The sequence below is a fragment of the Mangifera indica genome, chromosome 8 (genome assembly GCF_011075055.1).
Source record: "Mangifera indica cultivar Alphonso chromosome 8, CATAS_Mindica_2.1, whole genome shotgun sequence".
NCBI lineage: Eukaryota > Viridiplantae > Streptophyta > Magnoliopsida > Sapindales > Anacardiaceae > Mangifera > Mangifera indica.
Window position 1 is genome coordinate 3,594,816 of NC_058144.1, and position 19,075 is coordinate 3,613,890.

The 19,075-nt window shown below is 33.7% G+C and overlaps 2 protein-coding genes across 2 annotated transcripts; one reads left to right on the forward strand and one right to left on the reverse strand.

The window, feature by feature from the left end:
* Positions 1 to 1,857: 1,857 nt before the first annotated feature.
* LOC123222571 (protein TRANSPORT INHIBITOR RESPONSE 1-like) lies at positions 1,858 to 5,645 on the reverse strand. Its single transcript, XM_044645414.1, has 3 exons — positions 4,874 to 5,645; positions 3,387 to 3,879; positions 1,858 to 3,095 (listed from the first exon to the last, which is right to left on the reverse strand). The coding sequence occupies exons 1-3, from the start codon at positions 5,341 to 5,343 to the stop codon at positions 2,274 to 2,276; spliced, it is 1,785 nt and encodes a 594-aa protein (XP_044501349.1). The 5' UTR covers positions 5,344 to 5,645; the 3' UTR covers positions 1,858 to 2,273.
* An 11,600-nt stretch (positions 5,646 to 17,245) lies between these two features.
* On the forward strand, positions 17,246 to 18,298 carry LOC123223697 (translation initiation factor IF-2-like). Its single transcript, XM_044647022.1, has 2 exons — positions 17,246 to 17,890; positions 18,013 to 18,298. Exons 1-2 carry the CDS (start codon positions 17,604 to 17,606, stop codon positions 18,110 to 18,112), a joined length of 387 nt encoding a protein of 128 aa, XP_044502957.1. The 5' UTR covers positions 17,246 to 17,603; the 3' UTR covers positions 18,113 to 18,298.
* Positions 18,299 to 19,075: the final 777 nt, after the last annotated feature.

Sequence of the window (19,075 nt, forward strand, 5' to 3'; positions counted from 1 at the left end):
GATTAAATGATTTTAAATAAAAAATAAAATAATATATAATTATATGATAATATATTATTTATGTATCTAAATTATATATAAAATATATATATATAACATTATTTGATAACAAAATCATAAAGAGCATCAATTTTATGATGGAGCGGAGGAGATGGTAGATTCATGATTCATCAATAAGACTAACTTTGTATATGCCAATTTTGACTTGCTTTCGCATCATAGACTTGGACCATCACCATCACCATGCATTATAATTGGCTATAAGTGATTGAAATATATATGTATGAATTCAGCAACAATCATTAGCAACAGAGAATGATCATCATCATAAAACCATTAAACGTGTGGCCATCATCACAAGATAAATCTGCAACCAATGCCACCGAATTTGTCATCTTGACAATTTGAAAAAAAAAAAAAAAAAAAAAAAAGAAGCTGAATTCATACGTGCCTGAGATCATCCACTACGCAGTCTAGAGACTTCAGGGCTGGATTCGAGCCGAGCCGAGCTCGAGCTCGGCTCGGCTTTTTAAGGGTCGACTCGAGCCAAATTCGGCTCGGCTCGAGTTCGGCTCGTTTTCAGCTCGGCTCGGTAACGGCTCGGCTCGGCTCGTTTATTATATCAAAACGACACCGTTTTGTATATATATATGGATCAAAACGACGCCGTTTTGTATAAAAAAATTTTAAAAAAAATATACCGAGTCAACCCGAGCCAGCTCGGGCTCGGCTAGAGCTCGATCGAGCCGAGCTGAGCCCGGCTCGTTTCGGGCTCGAACCGAGCCGAGCCGAGCTCGAGCTCGAGCTGGCTCGGCTCGAATCCAACCCTAAGAGACTTTAATCTGAATGGTACTTATTATTATTTCTATTTTGGCCAAACGACTATGTCCCCCTTAAGGTTTAGTGAAACGACAAATTTTTATAATTAACTTTAAAAAATTTAAATATTTATTTATATATTAAAATTCACTTTAAAGGTTATGAGTAAAAATGTTATTTAGTAAAACTATTTTAAAAAACTAAAAATTTATTACATTTATCTACTAAATTTAAAAATCTAACAATTTTTCCCTAATCTAAGATTTGAAAAGTGACCAAATCTCTCTTAGGGTTTTCCTTTCCCTTCTCCGGTGACCATCTCCAACGGTCGGCCTTCGCAGACTCCTCTTCTTCTATTAAAGCATATTGATCTTTGATTGAAATCATCGCGTCCTCCAAAAGAGATGAAAACAACCTTTTCGTTAAACAAAAACAAATTATTTTTTGTCCAACAAAAATGCATGTTATCGCATGATCTCCAGTGAGAGAGAAAGATACAATGAAGGTTGATTCTCAACCAAGATCAAGGTGGTTGCTAGAGAAAGAAAAAGAAAACTCTATTGGAGATTCAATCACTTTTCAAACTTTGAGTTGAGAAAAAACTATTAATTTTTTAAACTTAGAGAAAGAAATATGATAAAATTTTAATTTTTTAAAATAATTTTGCTAAATAATATTTTTATCTTTAACTTTAACCGTAAATTTTAATAGATATGTGGGTATTCAAATTTTTTAAAGTTAGTTCTTTGGCCTTCTGTATTTTATCCTAACTATTTCATACGCCCATATTTTAAATATACAATGCCGACATGGTTTTCAGCTTTGTCAGTCTCAATCTCAATCTCAATCACTTGGCAATGCCCTGATAGTCGTTAAACAAAGAAACTCAAATCTCCTCCGTATTATGTTTATTTCTTTAATCTATGATCGGCCAGGGGACTAGAGTTGTACATTTCTTTATATCATAACGTTTATATGGCTTTCGGAAGCTGATTTCGGTAAATAAATGGCTTCCCACAACCAAATGCAATCATGTAATTGTACCAAAATTTGAAATTTTATTCCTCAATAGCTAACAATGACACAAATAAGTCCCACAACACTATTACTACCCTTCATAAATAGTTGCTACAAATGCTGCATATAACATGCAAAAGTCTGCAAATAGTATACATGGTGACTATGCCAAAGTCAAATAGCAACTCTGATTAATACACAAAAGGAGCTTTTATCTCTTTATTAAATACTAGTTGGTACACCATCGCTCAGCCAAGTGAAATCAATGGCAATAGAGTTCTTGAGCCTCTGTATTACCCTCATTATCTTCTCCCCCACTTAAAAATGGGCAGCAATTATATATTAAGCTACAGAAAATTAAATGTGAAGCAATGAGCAGCATGTAGAGCATGTACCTGCGACATATCCACAGGGTTTGGTTTGTTACTTTGATGCTTTTAAATGGTCCGGAAACCCTTTCTAGAAAGTCTCAATGCAGAATCTTCATCCATGTTCCACACAAAACCAGGCATATCAAGCCTTGGCCCAGCAACAGTTCGATATATGTAAAGCTTCTCAACGGGGAAGTTTTCTGGCCTCAAATCTGGAGGTTGCCTCTCATCAACAATAACTTCAACATTAAGCCTGGGCATCTTCTGACCTAGCAGCTTACATGCTTCAAAACTCACCAAACACGAAGACATCCAAAGGGATCGCATTGTCTCCAGCTTTGCAGCATTGGCCAAAAGAGCCTTGTCACCAAAAGGACAGTCCCTAATCTCCAATTTCCGAAGGCTATCACACCCAGAAAGCACGTGATGGAGTCCCAAATCACTTTCTCCAGCAAAAGCCACAGAAAGCATTTCCAACTTTTTAGCATAGGTTCCTATGTACTCAAACACACGATCTGTGAGGAGACCAGAAAGGGAGAGGCGCCGCAGATCCTTGCAGTGCTCAACAATGGCTCCAAAACCAACATCAAGTGGCTGTTCAGTCAGGTAATCAGGAGTTCGCGGCTCAATAATACAAAGCCGAAATCGAGTCATATTGGGACGGTTTCTAGCAATGGTAACTAATGCATCATTGGACATTCGGCGGCAGAAATAGAGAACCGACTCAAGCTTAGGACAGCCCTCAGAGACACTGACAAGGCCTTGCTCTGTCAGAGATACATTTGGCTCAGCACCATATGGTTCAGATGGAAATACCCTCAGTTCCCGCAGATCCTTGCAAGATGTGGCAAGGGCTTCAAGGCCACCATCCTCAATGTAATCCAGTACCTGAAAATCACAATGATGTCCTTGATTAGTCCTAGTATAGCAATAAGATGATAGAAGTTCTTGCAAGTTTCACAAGAAAAGATCAAAAGTAGGCTGACAGAACATTTAGAAGGAATGCCTACAGATGAAATCAGTGATAAACTTGAAATGCCCAGCATTGAAACTCAAAAATAACCATAGGCCGATTATTTTGTTATATACAGAAAGGAAGCATCTCCTGCTAGCGGTTACAAAAAAAAGAATGAGATGATAACTAAAAGTTGACAAATACTTGTATATGATCAAACCTACCCAAAGGCGCTGCAAATTGGGACAGAAACTAAGCAGCTCGATGATATGAGGGCATTGAATAGTTGCATAGCTCAAATTCAATGATGTCAGTCCAGTGCAAATAGAATAAAAAGCTGGAAGGTAAGCAGGGACCACATCCCAAAAACCAGACAGGCTCTTAAGTTCCATACACCCTGAAAAAGCTCCTGCTAGATTTGAGAAGATATCCGTCCTCATATCAGCGGAATAGGCACCTGTGCCCAACTCAACAAGCTGAGGAGCCTGGCGAAGCAGGTTGGCAAGCTTGTCAAGAGGTACAGCATGGTTGAGGAGAAGAGTCCTAAGGTTTGGACACCTACCTAAAAGGCGCTCGAGAGCCGATATACTAACCTCAGACCCTAGACATGCAATGTTAAGAGATACAAGAGATGTGTATGTCTCAGGAAAAAGGCTGAGCCAATTCCCACTTCGATCCTCCACTTCACTCTCCCGCAAATCCAACTCTCTGAGATTCCTGCACCAACATACAAGATGACAAGTTCTAAGACCTTATAAGTGATTTAATACAGAAAATCCAAACACAGGGAATCCATATTAAGCCATAGACAAAATAAAAATGAAAAATAGAAAAAAAAAAAATTATACAGAAACTTGGAAGTTCATTGCCATCTTCGTAAATGACAGTGACTAGACTGCCTTATCAAAGTATGTTTCCTCTACAAAGAGGATTTCCAGAAAACAAAGCCCACTCCCAGTCTAATTAATTGATCTGTTCAGACAACCAAATTTATTTCACATATAAAGAAAATTTTGTCTCCATTCTAAGATTCCAAACTAAAATAAGAGAGAGAAGGAAACAGAAATTGAGTTTTCCCCCAAAACAAAAAACCAAGTCCGAGTGAATAAATCATCAGAATCTTCAGGTAAAAGATTGAAGCATGATAAAAAGCAAATCAAGTAAAGCAAAACCATCCTCTTTTCTGCATCGACATAGAGTAAGGAAAGAGGAATCCTATTGAAGGATTCTAAACAACACCCGCATTGATCAAGACGAAAACACCAGAAAATAAATAAAACGCAAGACAACCCCTCGTCATGTTCTACAGGCAATAAGAGAGAGCAAAGAAACGCAAGTCAACTTGACAGGTTTAGCGATTGAAAGAACACACCCACACCAGATCTAAGAGTGAAAAAAACGAAGCATAAGTGAGCCACCGTCAACATGTAACAAAAAGTCCACATTTTGCGGATACCCAATCTTCAAAACAAACCCTACAAATTCAACTCAGTTGAAGCAAACATTATAGATTTACTAAAATTTTTTTATTGGAAAATATTATGAAAAAACAATAAAATGAACTGGAACTAATAACGTAATTGCACAATTAAATGGGATCTTTATCACACATTCAATATCATCACCACTCAAAACAACCAACTGTAAGGAATATTATATAGTTGCATACTTCGCAAGTTCCATCGTAAGAAAAAGTAATAAAAAAGTAAACCTGCAATTAGCAGCAATGGCAGCAAGTCCTTGGGTAGAGAAGCCCTCACAAGAGCTTAACACGAGAACCTTAAAATTCTTAAAAGACTTGGCAATCAGCTCCAAGCTCTCATCGGAAACCACCATACGCTTCAACCTGATCTCCTCCAACAACGGGTAACCACTGGCCATCTCAGCGATCCATGGATACACGTAACCTCCCCAACCTTCAGGAACCAAATTAAAGTCAGCAAAGTGAGGCTTTCCTTTTAGCTCCACTGATCTCACATCGGGAAAACGTCTGGTCACCATCCGAGGGCTCACCGCGTAACAATTCCCAACGAATATCCGCTTCCTGCACCTCCTCTCGACCTGGAACCAGAACTTGCACACCAGAGATATCGCATTCCGGTCTTTGTCCGACTGAACAAACGAAAACACATGCTCTAACACGTCCTCTGGAAAGGATGAGTATGACATTTTCTTTAACATGGAAACAGAATTAAGTATTTGAATTCCCAGAAATTATCTTCAAATTTTTTCAAAGTATTTTGGAAGAATGAGGGAAGAGAAGTGATGTTTCGGTGCTGGTCTTGTTTGGATCTAAAATGCCATTAACATGCTTATACTCAGTACTGAGGTGAGGTCGGTGAAAGAGGGTCAAGCGTAGGACAACAAACATTAAAATAGATAAAGAATTTTATGTAGGTAAAACTAATGGGGCTAGATTTTAACTATGGTTAAACAAATAACAACGGTTGAAATTGCGACACGTATTAGCATATTGATTTTATCCGTTGGATGGAAGGTGGGAGTTTATGCTCTCATCCGTAATCGACGAAGAGGAGCCGCAGAAAACGGGTTTATGTAAAAGAAAGTGGCACCAGTGCAGATGTGGCGTGGCGAGAAGAGAAGTTCGCAATATCGTGGGATGAGATGATCTGGAATTTCTGGATTTGAAATTATCGTGTACAGGAGGGAAGGAGGGTGTTGATGAAGTGTTTTCATGTGTAGAAGAGTTAGTGCAGGAAGGAATCTCATGATTTGAGTTGCACGGCTGGATCTGAGGGAATCAGATATTGGGGGGATCAGATTGAGAGAGAAAAGTTAAATAATGAGGAATGATCTGATGTGAAGTTTTGTTATTTTGAAATCATGGCCGTTGAATAGTTTATTAGCGTGTTTCTCCTGTTTTCAGACTCTCAACATGTACAATGTGAACTATGTATACAACAACTAAACAGTGAAAACTAATTGTTCGTCCTTCAATCAAGTAGCCAACCAACCTGACATTTAAATTGTTATTTTTTTGGCAAAATCTTTTCCGGGAACCAAAAAAGGTAAATAAAATATAGTGAAAAATCTCAGGAAATATCATTTTGAATAAAGTTGAATATTTTACCAAAAAACAACTTAAATGTTAGGCCAATTAGCAGTTACGTAAGTAAATTTTACCTCATCAAACTGTATTTTAACAGTTTAATTAGGTAAATTTCAGTCTTAAAAAAAGGGTAATCGTTTTGTTACAAAAAAGTAGAAGATACAAATTGGTGCACGTCACATTTTGAATGAAACCGTCAGATGAGGAGGGGACCTTTTAACAGTGTGCGCTGTGTGGTAATAGAATCGAGTTACACATTTACCCAAAAACAGTAAAAACAATTTACCATGAATAGTAAAAGCGGCAAAGGGTCCCAACAATTACCTCAGGTGCATGTACGTGGAAAAATATTGATATCAAAACCCTAATGTCAGAAATACCCCTAATCTATTTCGTTCTCATTTCATAAAAATGAGGGGCACAGTTGTCAGTCCTGTGAAAAGGACATGGTATTATGGGGCTCCACGGTCTCGGCATGGAGACCATAGACCCGTCTTTTTTATGCACGAAAAAGCTGAAAGAGAGTTAAAACTTAAAACTTAACGATCAAGATTTGAAAGAAAGATCTTGACCGTTGATAGGTGTGTCGTTGGAAAGCGTCCTTCTGGAGAGCAACCGTTAAGGGTTACTGTAAAATGAGAATAATGATTTATCATTTATTTAATTAATCCAGGAAACAGAGAAAATTAAGTAAATACGGGAGATGAGTTGTCTTGCACATAAAATAATATTGTAAGAAATGATGATTGAGAAATAATAAATAAATAAATAAACCCACGCTCGGTTCTCCGGGAATCCCTGGAGACTAATTTTGTAATGTTTTCAGAAATCGAATTCTAGGACTTGGAGATGGACACAATAAAAATGAAGTCAATCATGACCTTTGGTGCTGTTCTTAATTAATCCTCTACACGTGAAGGCGGCATGCCCAAGCTGCCCAATGGGAGTGGCAAATGCAACCACCATTGATGACAACTCCAAACTATACACATCAAATTTTCACGCTCAATTCGACAATAATTGATTTTACTAGGTCATATTATTATTGAGGAAATGATGGGTGGGTGAGAATAAAGAAATTAAGTTTAGGTGTTAGTTGTAATAAATTATACTTATGACTACTTAAATGTAATTTTTTTTATGTGCAACCCGCCCACGCTTTAGCCTATGAGAATTATTAATGCACATATTTTAATGACAAGATTTTGCGCTTACATGATAAAATCCTCTAATTCATCTGATTTTGTTAGTAAATTATGTTTATTTTATGATAAAAATGATAAAAAGAAAAAAATATTCTTATTAAATATGAACATTTTTATAACATATTAATAATTCATTAACTTTTTTCTCTCATTGCCCTCGTTATTTGAGAATCTAATATTTAATTCATTAAATTTCATTTTTTTAATTTAATGAATATCTGTTATAACTCATAAATATTTATCTTTTTTCATTTATAAGACTTAAGAGTTGATCAAAAAAATGAAAAAAAGTGAAAATCACATCATTTTAATAGAGGCATTGACTAGAGTTTAAGATAAAAAATTTCAATAATGAGGTGAAAATTGAAGAAGAGGAAACAAGAGTTTAAGAAGGTGGCAAATTCAATGTGCATGGTCAATGTTGCTGGCAATAATGGTATATGATGGTGTAAGTTTGGAGTGTGTGGTGGGAGTTGGAGGCAATGGAATCTATTAGTATATTTTCTTAAGTATGTGGTGAGTATTGGCAATGTTGGTGGTGGTGTTTAATAGTGTATTTGCAAAGTGTGTGACGGGTGTTTGTGGTAATAGAATATAGTAGTATACTTTTTTAATTTCATGGTGAGTGTTGACAATATTAATAGTAGTGTCTAGTAATGTATTTTAAGACTGTGTAATGGGTGTTGGTGGCCATGGAACTAAATAGGATACTATTCAGAGTGTGTGGTAGATGATAATAGTGTTGATGGTCGTCTCTAATAGTATATTTTTGGAGTGCATGGTGAGTCTTAATGGTAATAATAATAGTTTCTAGTAGTGTCGATAATAAAATAAAAAATTGTGATTTGATATTAGTGACAGTGAAAGATTTTTTCTTAGTGGAGAAGAAGAAGGTGAGGGAGGATGAGAGGAGGGAAGAGAAAAAATAAAATAGAATTTGAAATTATACTGATAATATTATTTAAATAATCTTTTAAGGTGAAAAAAATAAAGAAAATGTGAGAATGTGCTACAATTCCACTTTAAAGATGAAATCTTATTCTCTATACATAATTTGGATGGAAAACAGTTATTCTCCCAATTATCCAATCAAATTTTAACATCTGTCTAGTGCATGTGCGCCTGTGTGTGACAAAGTTAAAAAAAGTTTTAACTGATTACGACATTAAACAGATATTTTTGGCGAACTTTTGTTGACCAAACGTATAAAAAGTGAGTTGCAGTTAGTTTTAGATGGCTCCCACTGATTGGAATCTCTAGAAAATGGCATCATTGACCGAATAATTTTGCAACGTTTTATTTGAAGATTATAATCATCAAATTATAAACTTTTGAATTGATGTAAAATATTATGCCGTCAACTTTCTTCTTTAAATCAAATTCACAAATACGATACTTCACAGATAATTATTGACTATCTGATAGATACGCACATCTAGCGATGGTAATGGAAAAAAGATCACGATCCCTGTTCTTATTTTCATAAAAAATATTAATTTTCGCCCTAACCTATGTTACGAAAATTATAATAAAATTTTATTCTTTTTTTTTATAAAGAAAATTCTCATTTTTATATCCCCTTTAATATTTTTTTTTTCTCATTTTTACAAGAAAAAATATTTTCCTCATATATTTTAAATATAATATAAATATTTATAATAAAATTAATTAAAATTAAAACGAACCAATTATTTCAACTATCATATATATTAACCATCTTAATATACACAACAAAAAATTAAATAAATTTATTAAATATAAATACTCTAAAAATATAAAAATATATATTAATATTTTAAATAAAAATAAGACAAAAATAAGAATAGGAATAAAGGTAGAAACAAAATCGAATTAAGAGAAAATATTTGTATTTTTCTCTCAAATTACAAAAATATTTTTTTACTCTTATCTCTATTTTTATTTTTATAAAAAAATATTTCCTCTATTAAAATTAAAAACCCAATATTTAAATCAAAATTGACATCTTTTACACATCCAACAAATAAATATCTCATTAGAATGAAACCAAGATTAAGACGAGAGAAACTGGGACACGAGCCCAAGAAGAAGAAGAAGCAGCGTGGGGGCCTTCGAGAAAGAAAACAAAAACTGGGTTGAGTAGGAGAATAGAGAGGCGAACAAAGTCTGCTCCCTAGTGCCGGCCTGCACTGTCCAATCAACTTGACTGACGTTACCTTTTTCTTTTTTATCTTTCTCTTACATAGCATGAGCTCTATGTCTTTTGTACACTGGAGTTTCGACGCAACAAAATAATATAAAAAGCAAAACCTTCTTAAACTTTTGCCTAATTATCTCTCTTAAACTTTTACCTACTTGCGTGTCAATTTTTCATTTGACAATTTTATCCACTTAATCGCAATTGTTGACTTGGTGATGATATCATAATTATCCAAATCCAACACCGTTTTTTGAAAACGTGTACAATTACTATCACGTAATGCGCTCCTGCTACTTCCAAAAGTTGTCGTCTTACCTAATTATTTTTCTTGTCCTTTCCACGTGGCAACATGGGTTTTATATTAAGATTGCTAAATTATGAATTAAGGTTCAATAATTTTCCACCGTAATCCTTAGCCAACCACAAAAATGGGCTTTACAAATAAACAAATACTAACGACAAACTAATCATTACCAATAAAGCTAGAGCTAGTAAAACAAAAATAATATCAAAGTGAAGATTTTTTTTTTTTTTTAAGTAAGTACCACTGGTCCACAAAGCATGACACACAACAGTAAAAGAATGTGTATTGGGGCTATAATTAATTGGATGGAGTCGTGAAATTGCAATGTTATGACTAGATTCATGACTAGACTTAATTTGCTGCTCTTCATTCTCGAACTTTAGACTTGTGAATTGCGTGCACAAGTTTGTTTGATTCATTTCAAACTAAATAATGGATGTGGGAGATGTGGATGATGAACCAATAAATAATGGGCGGTTCTTTTAAAGGTGGTAAATAACCAAATCGGATAAGATACTCAAGTCAAAACGGATGTGAATAAAACGAATTGAGTTATATAAATAATATTTTTAAAACTCATATCTGACTTTATGGATACAAGTTAACCGTAAGTTACTAGCTAATATTAATTTCTCATTATTTTTGTTGTTTTTTATATTTTAATTGTATTCTTTTCATAATTTTTAATATTTTTCTTGTCAAATATATAAATATTTTATGGAGGAATGAAAATTTACCTCAAATTATAAAAAAAATTTTTTTATAAATTTAAAGAATTTTAGCATTAAACAAGAAATTAATATTTATAACAAAGTATTTAATACTTATATTTTTTAAATTTGTTTCAACATAATAAATTTTTTAATCTTTGAGTATATTTGAATTCATTTTATGTTAAAAAAAGAGAAATATATTGTAAGTTTAATTTTGAAGAAGAAGATGATGATGATGAATAGGGGAAAAAAAGACAACTTACGAGAATACCTAATCCATTTGTAAAATTCATTATCCTTGAATACGAGTATAAAAATCTAAAATTTTATACATGTATTTAGATAAAATACCCACAGATTTTACAGGTGACCCTTCTTTTTTGTCACCTTTAGGTTTTTTAAAAGTGTATTGTAATTGATGGTGAAGGATTGTTTTGCCAAACAAAGTAGCAAAACCATGTTTTATGACGGACTTTGTTCGAAGTTTCTTGTAAGCTTCTTCACTAAGTGACAGATTTAGACTAGGCATGCTTTGCTTGGAGTTGGGTCGATTCAAAAATTATTCAATTAAATAATACATAGTAAAATTTTGGCATTAGGCTTATTAAACATCCGACTTCATCATTCAAATTACATTTCTTTCCCCTTTTTCATACTGATACAGTGATCTTTATTAGGTAATGGTGAAAAAAATAGTAATTGAGAATTTGGATGGTCGGTGTGTAGATTCGTTAATGAATAGAATCATTTGGTATATAATGTTAATATTAATGGGTGAGTGAATGGGACCATTAGTTGGTGATGACGAACACCAAATGTTGGCTTCGACTCATCTCGATTTTATGTTGGATTTGAGGAGTTTTCTTAAGCGGGGTGTTCAAAGTTTTTGTCCTTTATACGGTCCAATGCTTGTAATTCCCTTAAGGAAGAACAATACTTTTCACCCGATTTTGTTAGTGAAATTCATTAAAATTTATCATTGATGCATGGAAAAGATGAAAACATCTCAAAATTTTATTAAATGTATTTTTTAACCTTTAATTTATATTAATTTAAGGATAATAATGATTAAAAAAGAAAATTTAAAATAGTCACCGATAAATTAGTGAGATTTAATTTCAATCAAACTATATATAAAATTGTCCGATTTAGCCAAAATTGCACGAGATGGTGTGTTTCAAGCTAAATCACATTATTTCAATACAATTATGATTAGAATAAGACAAATTTGATGTAATGGTATTAGAGTGATATGATTCTAAGCAATTTTCAGTCCATACTTTTTCCCATTAACAAGTCTCTCTACACACCATGTAAACCACTTCCGATAAGCAATAAAAGAACTCCAGAGTTTTGGCATGAATGAGAACAAACAAAAAATTGCATATTTGAAAGTCCTTGGTCAAATTGCTTTGACTTCAAGATGACTAGCCATTTTTGCATTGCAAGGAGTGACATAGGTTCATGGCCTAACTAGGAATCACTCTGAGTCTAGAGATTTGAGAGAGATATCATATTGTTTAGATAAACATGTAAATGACGCGAATCTAAAGTTTAACGAAACGTTCATATATGTCTCGAGAATGGAGAGAGAATGTGAGTTGACAGTGATGGTGATGACACAATACACTATCAATATATGAACAAGAGAGCACCATAAAAAAAAAAAAAGAAGAATTTTTTTCAAAATTATAATTAATATTTAATAAAATAATGAAAAATTTTAGACAAATGTGGGAACATGTCGTTTCAAATCCTGAAGGGTGGGCATATGTCATTCAAGGAGAAAAGGGTGGGAAATAGTTGGTCTCACTTGTTTCGATGATTCAATCATATATTTTTTTCCCTGGACCATTTATTCCCTCGCCCAAGCTAAACGGGGACCAATATTGTGAGACTTAGATTCACAATCCTTCATTTTTAATTTTATGTGCCATTGCCCTGCATAATATCCTGACATTGATGTCCGAGGTCAGGCCCATTTCTACCAATTCTTCCAATTTCACGCTCATATCTCTTTCAATTCAATTTCCTGCGATCATTTATAGTTATGACTTTTTATTCAGAATCTTATTTCAATTGAAAATTTGAGATTTACTCAAATATTTTTATAGCACAACAAAACTATATTTATTGATTTTAGATATACCAATATACTCATACTTATATATGTCATAATACGATTAAGTGATTTTGAATTAAATATAAAATAACATTTAATCATATGATGACATATATAAATATATATAAATTTGTATATTCAAAATAGGTATATATAATATTACTTTTTATAGAAAACAAAGATGCGTGATTTTTAGTTTTTTACAATATCCCAAAAATTTAACAAATTATGGTGATTAACTTTTCGTTTCTAAGATTTGTTCTAAAATTATTTGTTTTTTCTTCTTGATTCATAAATCATATCTTTATACCTAAAATTTAATTCCATTAAAAGAAAAATTACAATAAAGGAGAAAAATCATCAATTTTATTTCCTAAGATTTGAAAAAATTTGATGGAACAAAGAGAAATTGGGGTTCTTTCTCACTTCCCATAATTAGCCGACTACATGTTTTGCATGACTACGCTTTGCACTCCTAATTTTGTTGCACCATTGTGATTTGCATCACTAGTCTGCATCGCATATCTCCAATGTTGCACATCATCCTTCCACACCACCACGAGAGCCAGCCAATCTCCTTCGCAATGTCACTTGCTATCCAGTCCATGTACCATTACAATGCACACCATCAATGTTGCACACCACTCTTCAATCTCATGAATCTTGATCTTTTAGGCCATGATCTCGCTCGTTAAAAGGGACTCCTTGGCCTCTTGGAGTGCCAACATCGTGAGTTGATTAGAGACCTTCTTTGTGAGTTGACATGAACTCGGTGAACTCTTCCTCTTTTCGTTTAATGCACTAATTGATGTCCTCACAAATGGCCTGAGCATCAGATGCTTTTCAGAGAGGTCTAAAGGCATCTTAGTACTTCTGGATGATACTCTTTTGTGCTCTACTGCTACTTGGTCATAAATATTAGTGATTGAAAGAAGAAAATTGTGATTGCAAAATTTTGATGTACTCTAATTGGTAACATATGATATTTCGTCATTGTCTTGTTTTATCTTTGATTAGTAATTACAGTATCTGCAAAATTGTTTTGGCCAACCCTTATTTGAGAATGTTAATCACTCAACAAACTAGTATCACTCAAGTCTGTGCTGTAGCTGTGAATTGTGAGTTCTAATTTCTCACATACAATTAGCTGCAAAGGCCTTGGCCCAACAATGTATTGCCGTTATGCTCTCTCTGTTAGGCCCAACTGGCTTCAGCTTTAGTTGCAGCTAGTGTTTGCTGCGTCTTTACATTTACCTCCTGATTCTAAAATTCGGGATTTACCCATACTCAAATAAATATTACCAAAACCACTTTTATAATAGGTCGCAAGACTTATTCCCACCCAAGGTATAGCGTAAGCCCAAATTCATACTTGTTAATTTTTAAAAACCTAAAATCTTATTCATAAACTAATTTTTGTTAAATTTTTCAGTTAGAGTTAATGATAAAATTATCATTTTGATAATAATATTAAAAAATTAAAATTTTATTTTAATTTCTACCTTAGTTTTAGAAATTGATAATTTTCCCCCTTGACTTTATATATTCCAGTTTTTAAAAATAACATTTTTCCTCTCCCCAACTCTAGGATTTCATACATTTTCAAGTTTTTCTTTTACAGACACCTCCAAAGCTTTTTAAAACTTCCATTTCACCCCAATATAGTTTCTCTTTGTCGTCCTTTTTCTGACGACCACCTCTCTTCGTCTCTGGCCATCTCTTTGCCCAGGATCGAGTTGTCGTTAGCCCAACATCCTTCTCTGGTGAAATGGCCACACGTTTCTTCTTTGTCGAGTGTGACTCTCTGTAGCCTCTCTTCCTCGTTTCTCTCTTGGTGTGTCGATGATGGATAGAGGAAGAGAGCAAGTTGATGATGAGAGAGAGACACTAAGTCGTCATGAGGAAGAGATCAAGTTGTTGTTATCGTGCCAAAGAGAGACATTCCATCGTGTGGGTGGGATAGATGTGTTGTCTATGAAAATCGTAGAAACATTCCTTGTTTTGCTACGATTTTCATTGTCTAGCATTGTCATCTCATCAAAGAAGGATGCTGGGGTAATGGTTGCAATTTTCATCGTTCGATGTCACCATCTCATCAGAAAGAAAGTTGAAATGAATTATATGGGGGGTTGAAATGAAAGTTTTAAAAAGTTTTGGGGGTGGTTAAAAAGAAAAACTTGAAAAAGTATAAAACTCTAGAGTTGGGGAGAAATGTCATTTTTCAAAATTGAAATTATGAAGTTAAGGAAAAAATTGTCAATTTATAAAACTAAGATTAAAAAATAAAATAAAATATTAATTTTTTATATTATTGTAAAAATGATAATTTTATCTACAATTTTAATTAAAAAATTTAACAAAAATTAGCTTATGAATAAGATTTTATATTTTTAAAAATTGACGGATATGAATTTAGATTTACACTATACTTTGAGTAGAAATGAAATAAGTCTTTTGGCCTTTATAACACCATTATTTTTTTGAAAATAATATTATATATATATAAATAACCTATATTAACAAAAATATAAATATTGTTATTATATTTTTTTTAATTCATAATTTAACATTATCTAACTATATCAGGCGATTATTATAAATACCATAAATTTAGGGTATTATATGAAATAAAATTCCTTTAAGGGGTACCACGAAAATTCCCCAAAACATAAGAAACGCGTCTATAAGAAACTGAAGAAAACCCTAATTTGCGCAGATCCAATCACTTTAGTTTGAAATTTCGGTGCTCTCTCTGGCGAGTTTGTATATTATTCTAATGTTTTGATCTTAAATTTCAGAAACATAACTCTGTTGTTTATATTAAAGTAAGTATTTATTAGGGTATATTACAATGAGTCATTTGCTTATGCTAATTTTGTTGTGAAGCCGGTGAGGAGAACGTATCGGCATAGCTGCTACAACATATTATTGCGCTCCGTGTAGTTTATCTACACGGGTTGTTGTGGCGATGAAGAATGTGCCAATATGCTAATCTGAGGCTTTTATTCTTTTAATTTTCATCATGGATATTTCCTCTTGCCTTACTGTTTTTGTGTCTGTTACTCTTAGTGGTTGCAATGTGAAACCTTGGATTTTACTAGTAAGTTTTACTGTTTTGGACTAATGGAATAATTCAATTTTCGAATGTTTGTTTTTAACATTTTCTTGCATTTTCCGGAAACAAACTTAGAAGAAGAGCTTATTTGGCTTTGATTTCTATTTCTTATTAGACCGAGGTAATTTCACATCAATGTTAATGTTGGGATTATTGATGATGATTTTGGTTTTTCTAGGTTATTATTATCATATTATGAGAGGCAGCACAATTACTTATGTTTACAGGGACTGAATTATTGAACTTGAACTGTGAATCGTTATTGAGTATGATGACAATTTTGGACTTGAGCTGCAACAATATTTAGAGCACCATGGTAGATTGCACACATGGGTTGTTGACATAACAAGACTGTGACAAAATGCGACTCTCAGGATTTTTTAAATCTTACTCAAGTATATGAATTGGATTTTTCAAGGTTAAAGTTTAATTTTTCTTACACACTTTCTCATCAGTGACTGCTGTATGATCCTGCTGTTAGTCTCAAATTGCATGAAGTTTAAGCATGGCTTGAAGATTTTATTGTCATCTTTTCATGAGCCCACTAGATAACTCAGGAAGTTTTGGAGTTACTACACTATGTTTGTGCTGTTGGACTTGGATGGCATGAGTTTTAATGAGATATGCAATGCCTAATATGAGAGTACATAAGAAAATAATTGTTTCAATGTCATTGGCAATGGTATATTTCTCATATGTAAAGTCCTTGCTAGTTAGACACCATATGGTTTCCGGTAGCTAGTTGATTTTGTGAGTTGAATTTTAACCATTTTTAGCTATTCTGCATTATGATATCCGAATGCTGTTTGCCAATTGCTAGATTTGTTTTTTATTGTCCATGTGCTTGATGGGAATTAACTTAAATGTTAACCTAATTCAAAGATAATGCAGTTTCGATCAGTAATCTGTGGTGTTTATCTTTGAAATTATATCAAATGAGTTGTTCTAAACGTTGGGTGCACTTTAGTTTCATATTCTATTTAAGCTTGTATATAGCATTGTTTCTAGAGGAACTCCAAATTAGCCTTTTTCTTGGATTTCTGATGCTGAATGATTACCAAAACCTTTATTTTGTTTTTAACACAAATCAGTATTTCGATTGAGGTTTTTGTGGGCATACGTTGGTATGTTGATTTACTTGATCGAGATATTGGGCTTAGAATGAGAAAAAATGTTTGGTCCATGGTGATTTGGAGAATTACCGTTCCAGTAGCAGGAAAGAGATCCATCAAGCAGATATTCAATCACTGTCAACTACATGGTTCACAGCTAGCTGTCAAGTGTCTCCGTGATTAGTCATTGGAATCCCCTTTTTTGTTTAATAATTAATTTTATTATAACAAGAAAGATGAAGAAATGGGAGTATGGATGAGGGTGGAAGGGGACATTGACCAGTACCTGGTTGGATGGACTGACTTGAAATGAAACTATTCAATTAAAAAAAACTCGTCCCCCAACAACCCCAGATTGAGGCCCAATGAAATGGGCTGGGTTCAAATGAAATTAAAGAATTTCAATGAAACAATTAGGTTATTCATTTGAATGGTAGTTGAGACAAGAATAGCGCCTGGAATGGTAGGTTTTTGCTAGAGAAGTTGGTTTAACTTAAGGAAGAAGAAATATGTGTACATTTTGAGATTGTCTAACTCGGAGACGCTAAACTCGGCTTCTCGGCATTCTTTGTGGCAGTAGGATATTGACTCCATCGGTTTAAGAGTGTTAAATATTTAAGCATGATGGGACCTGGCGGTGGACCTGGAGGCCCTGGCGGCGGCTGGGGTCCTGGACCTGGAGGTCCTGGGGGTGGTTGGGGGCCTGGACCCGGCGGACCTTGGGGCGGAGGACCTGGACCTGGTGGACCTTGGGGCGGAGGGCCTGGTTGGGGGCCTGGACCTGGCGGACCTTGGGGTGGAGGGCCTGGTTGGGGGCCTGGACCTTGGGGTGGAGGTCCCGGTTTCTTTCCTGGAGGGGGATTTTTTGGTGGGTTCTTCGATGGTATGTGCAACATGATTTCTTCTTGGTAAGTCTAATCACGGCCATTCTCTCCTCTAAATTTGATAATCGGAACTGCCATTGGAATTGCCTTGGTTTAACTTGCAATTTGACACAATCTAATTTGATTGATTGCTTTTGGAATTGCAGCTTCTACGCCCTGTGCTGTTGCTGGATGCTACAAGACTGTTTTGGTGGGCCCCGTGGCCCTGGTCCATTCGGTCCTCCTGGTGGCCCCCGCCCCTTTTGATATGTATCTGTGTTCATTCAAAAGCACCGGGGAATCTCATATTGGTGTCTCCTAAAATAACTTGTACTGTCAGTGTATTTTGTAATTTTTAATTTCATTTGTGTTAAAATCAGATAGGTATTTCCTTTGCTGACGTGTAATTTGGATCATGTTATAATAAATAAAAAATAATATTATATGTATAAATAATCACGATATATCATCGTATAATTAAGTAAATAAAAATTAAAAATAAAATAATATCTAATTACTTGATGATATATCATTATTTATGTTCATAATTTATTTTGAATATGCAATTTATTAAGTATATACAAATTAATTGATTTTATGTAATATGATTTTTTATCTTCATACTTATAAGTTTAATATATATTTTAATATAGTATTAAAATATAAGTCAAACGGTAGGTCTAACATTTTTTAGGTATTTCTGGATATAAATGATAATACATTCACCTAAAAATTGGTTGAGTTAAATGACGATTCTAGCAGTTTATGATGATTATATTTGAGCGAAGGTGTTAGAAATTTAAACAAAAAAAAAAAAATTAAATAAAGTGAATAGTATATAAGTATGTAAATTAGATTTTAATATAAGTTAATTAATTTTATGTAATATAAATTTTGATTTTTATATTTATAAAGTGAACATATATTTCAAGAAATATCCTTTCATAAAATCTCTTTTTACTCCGTGTTTTAAGAGGAGCCCTCTTTTGACTTGTTTTTTCATGTTTTCCCTTTCTTATAAATAAGAGAGGGCTGAATTGAAGAAGGGATTCGTTATGGTCTAAAAATGATTCCACGATTGGTCATTTTTCAAATAATGACTGAGTGCTATGATGGTAAAGCTGTTGTAAAAATAAAACAGAGAAGATAGGTGTGATGAAACAAGCTTAACAAAATATACTGTCTTCCTCCCCTCAATCACAATCTTTGTTTGAACATTTTAATGATAAG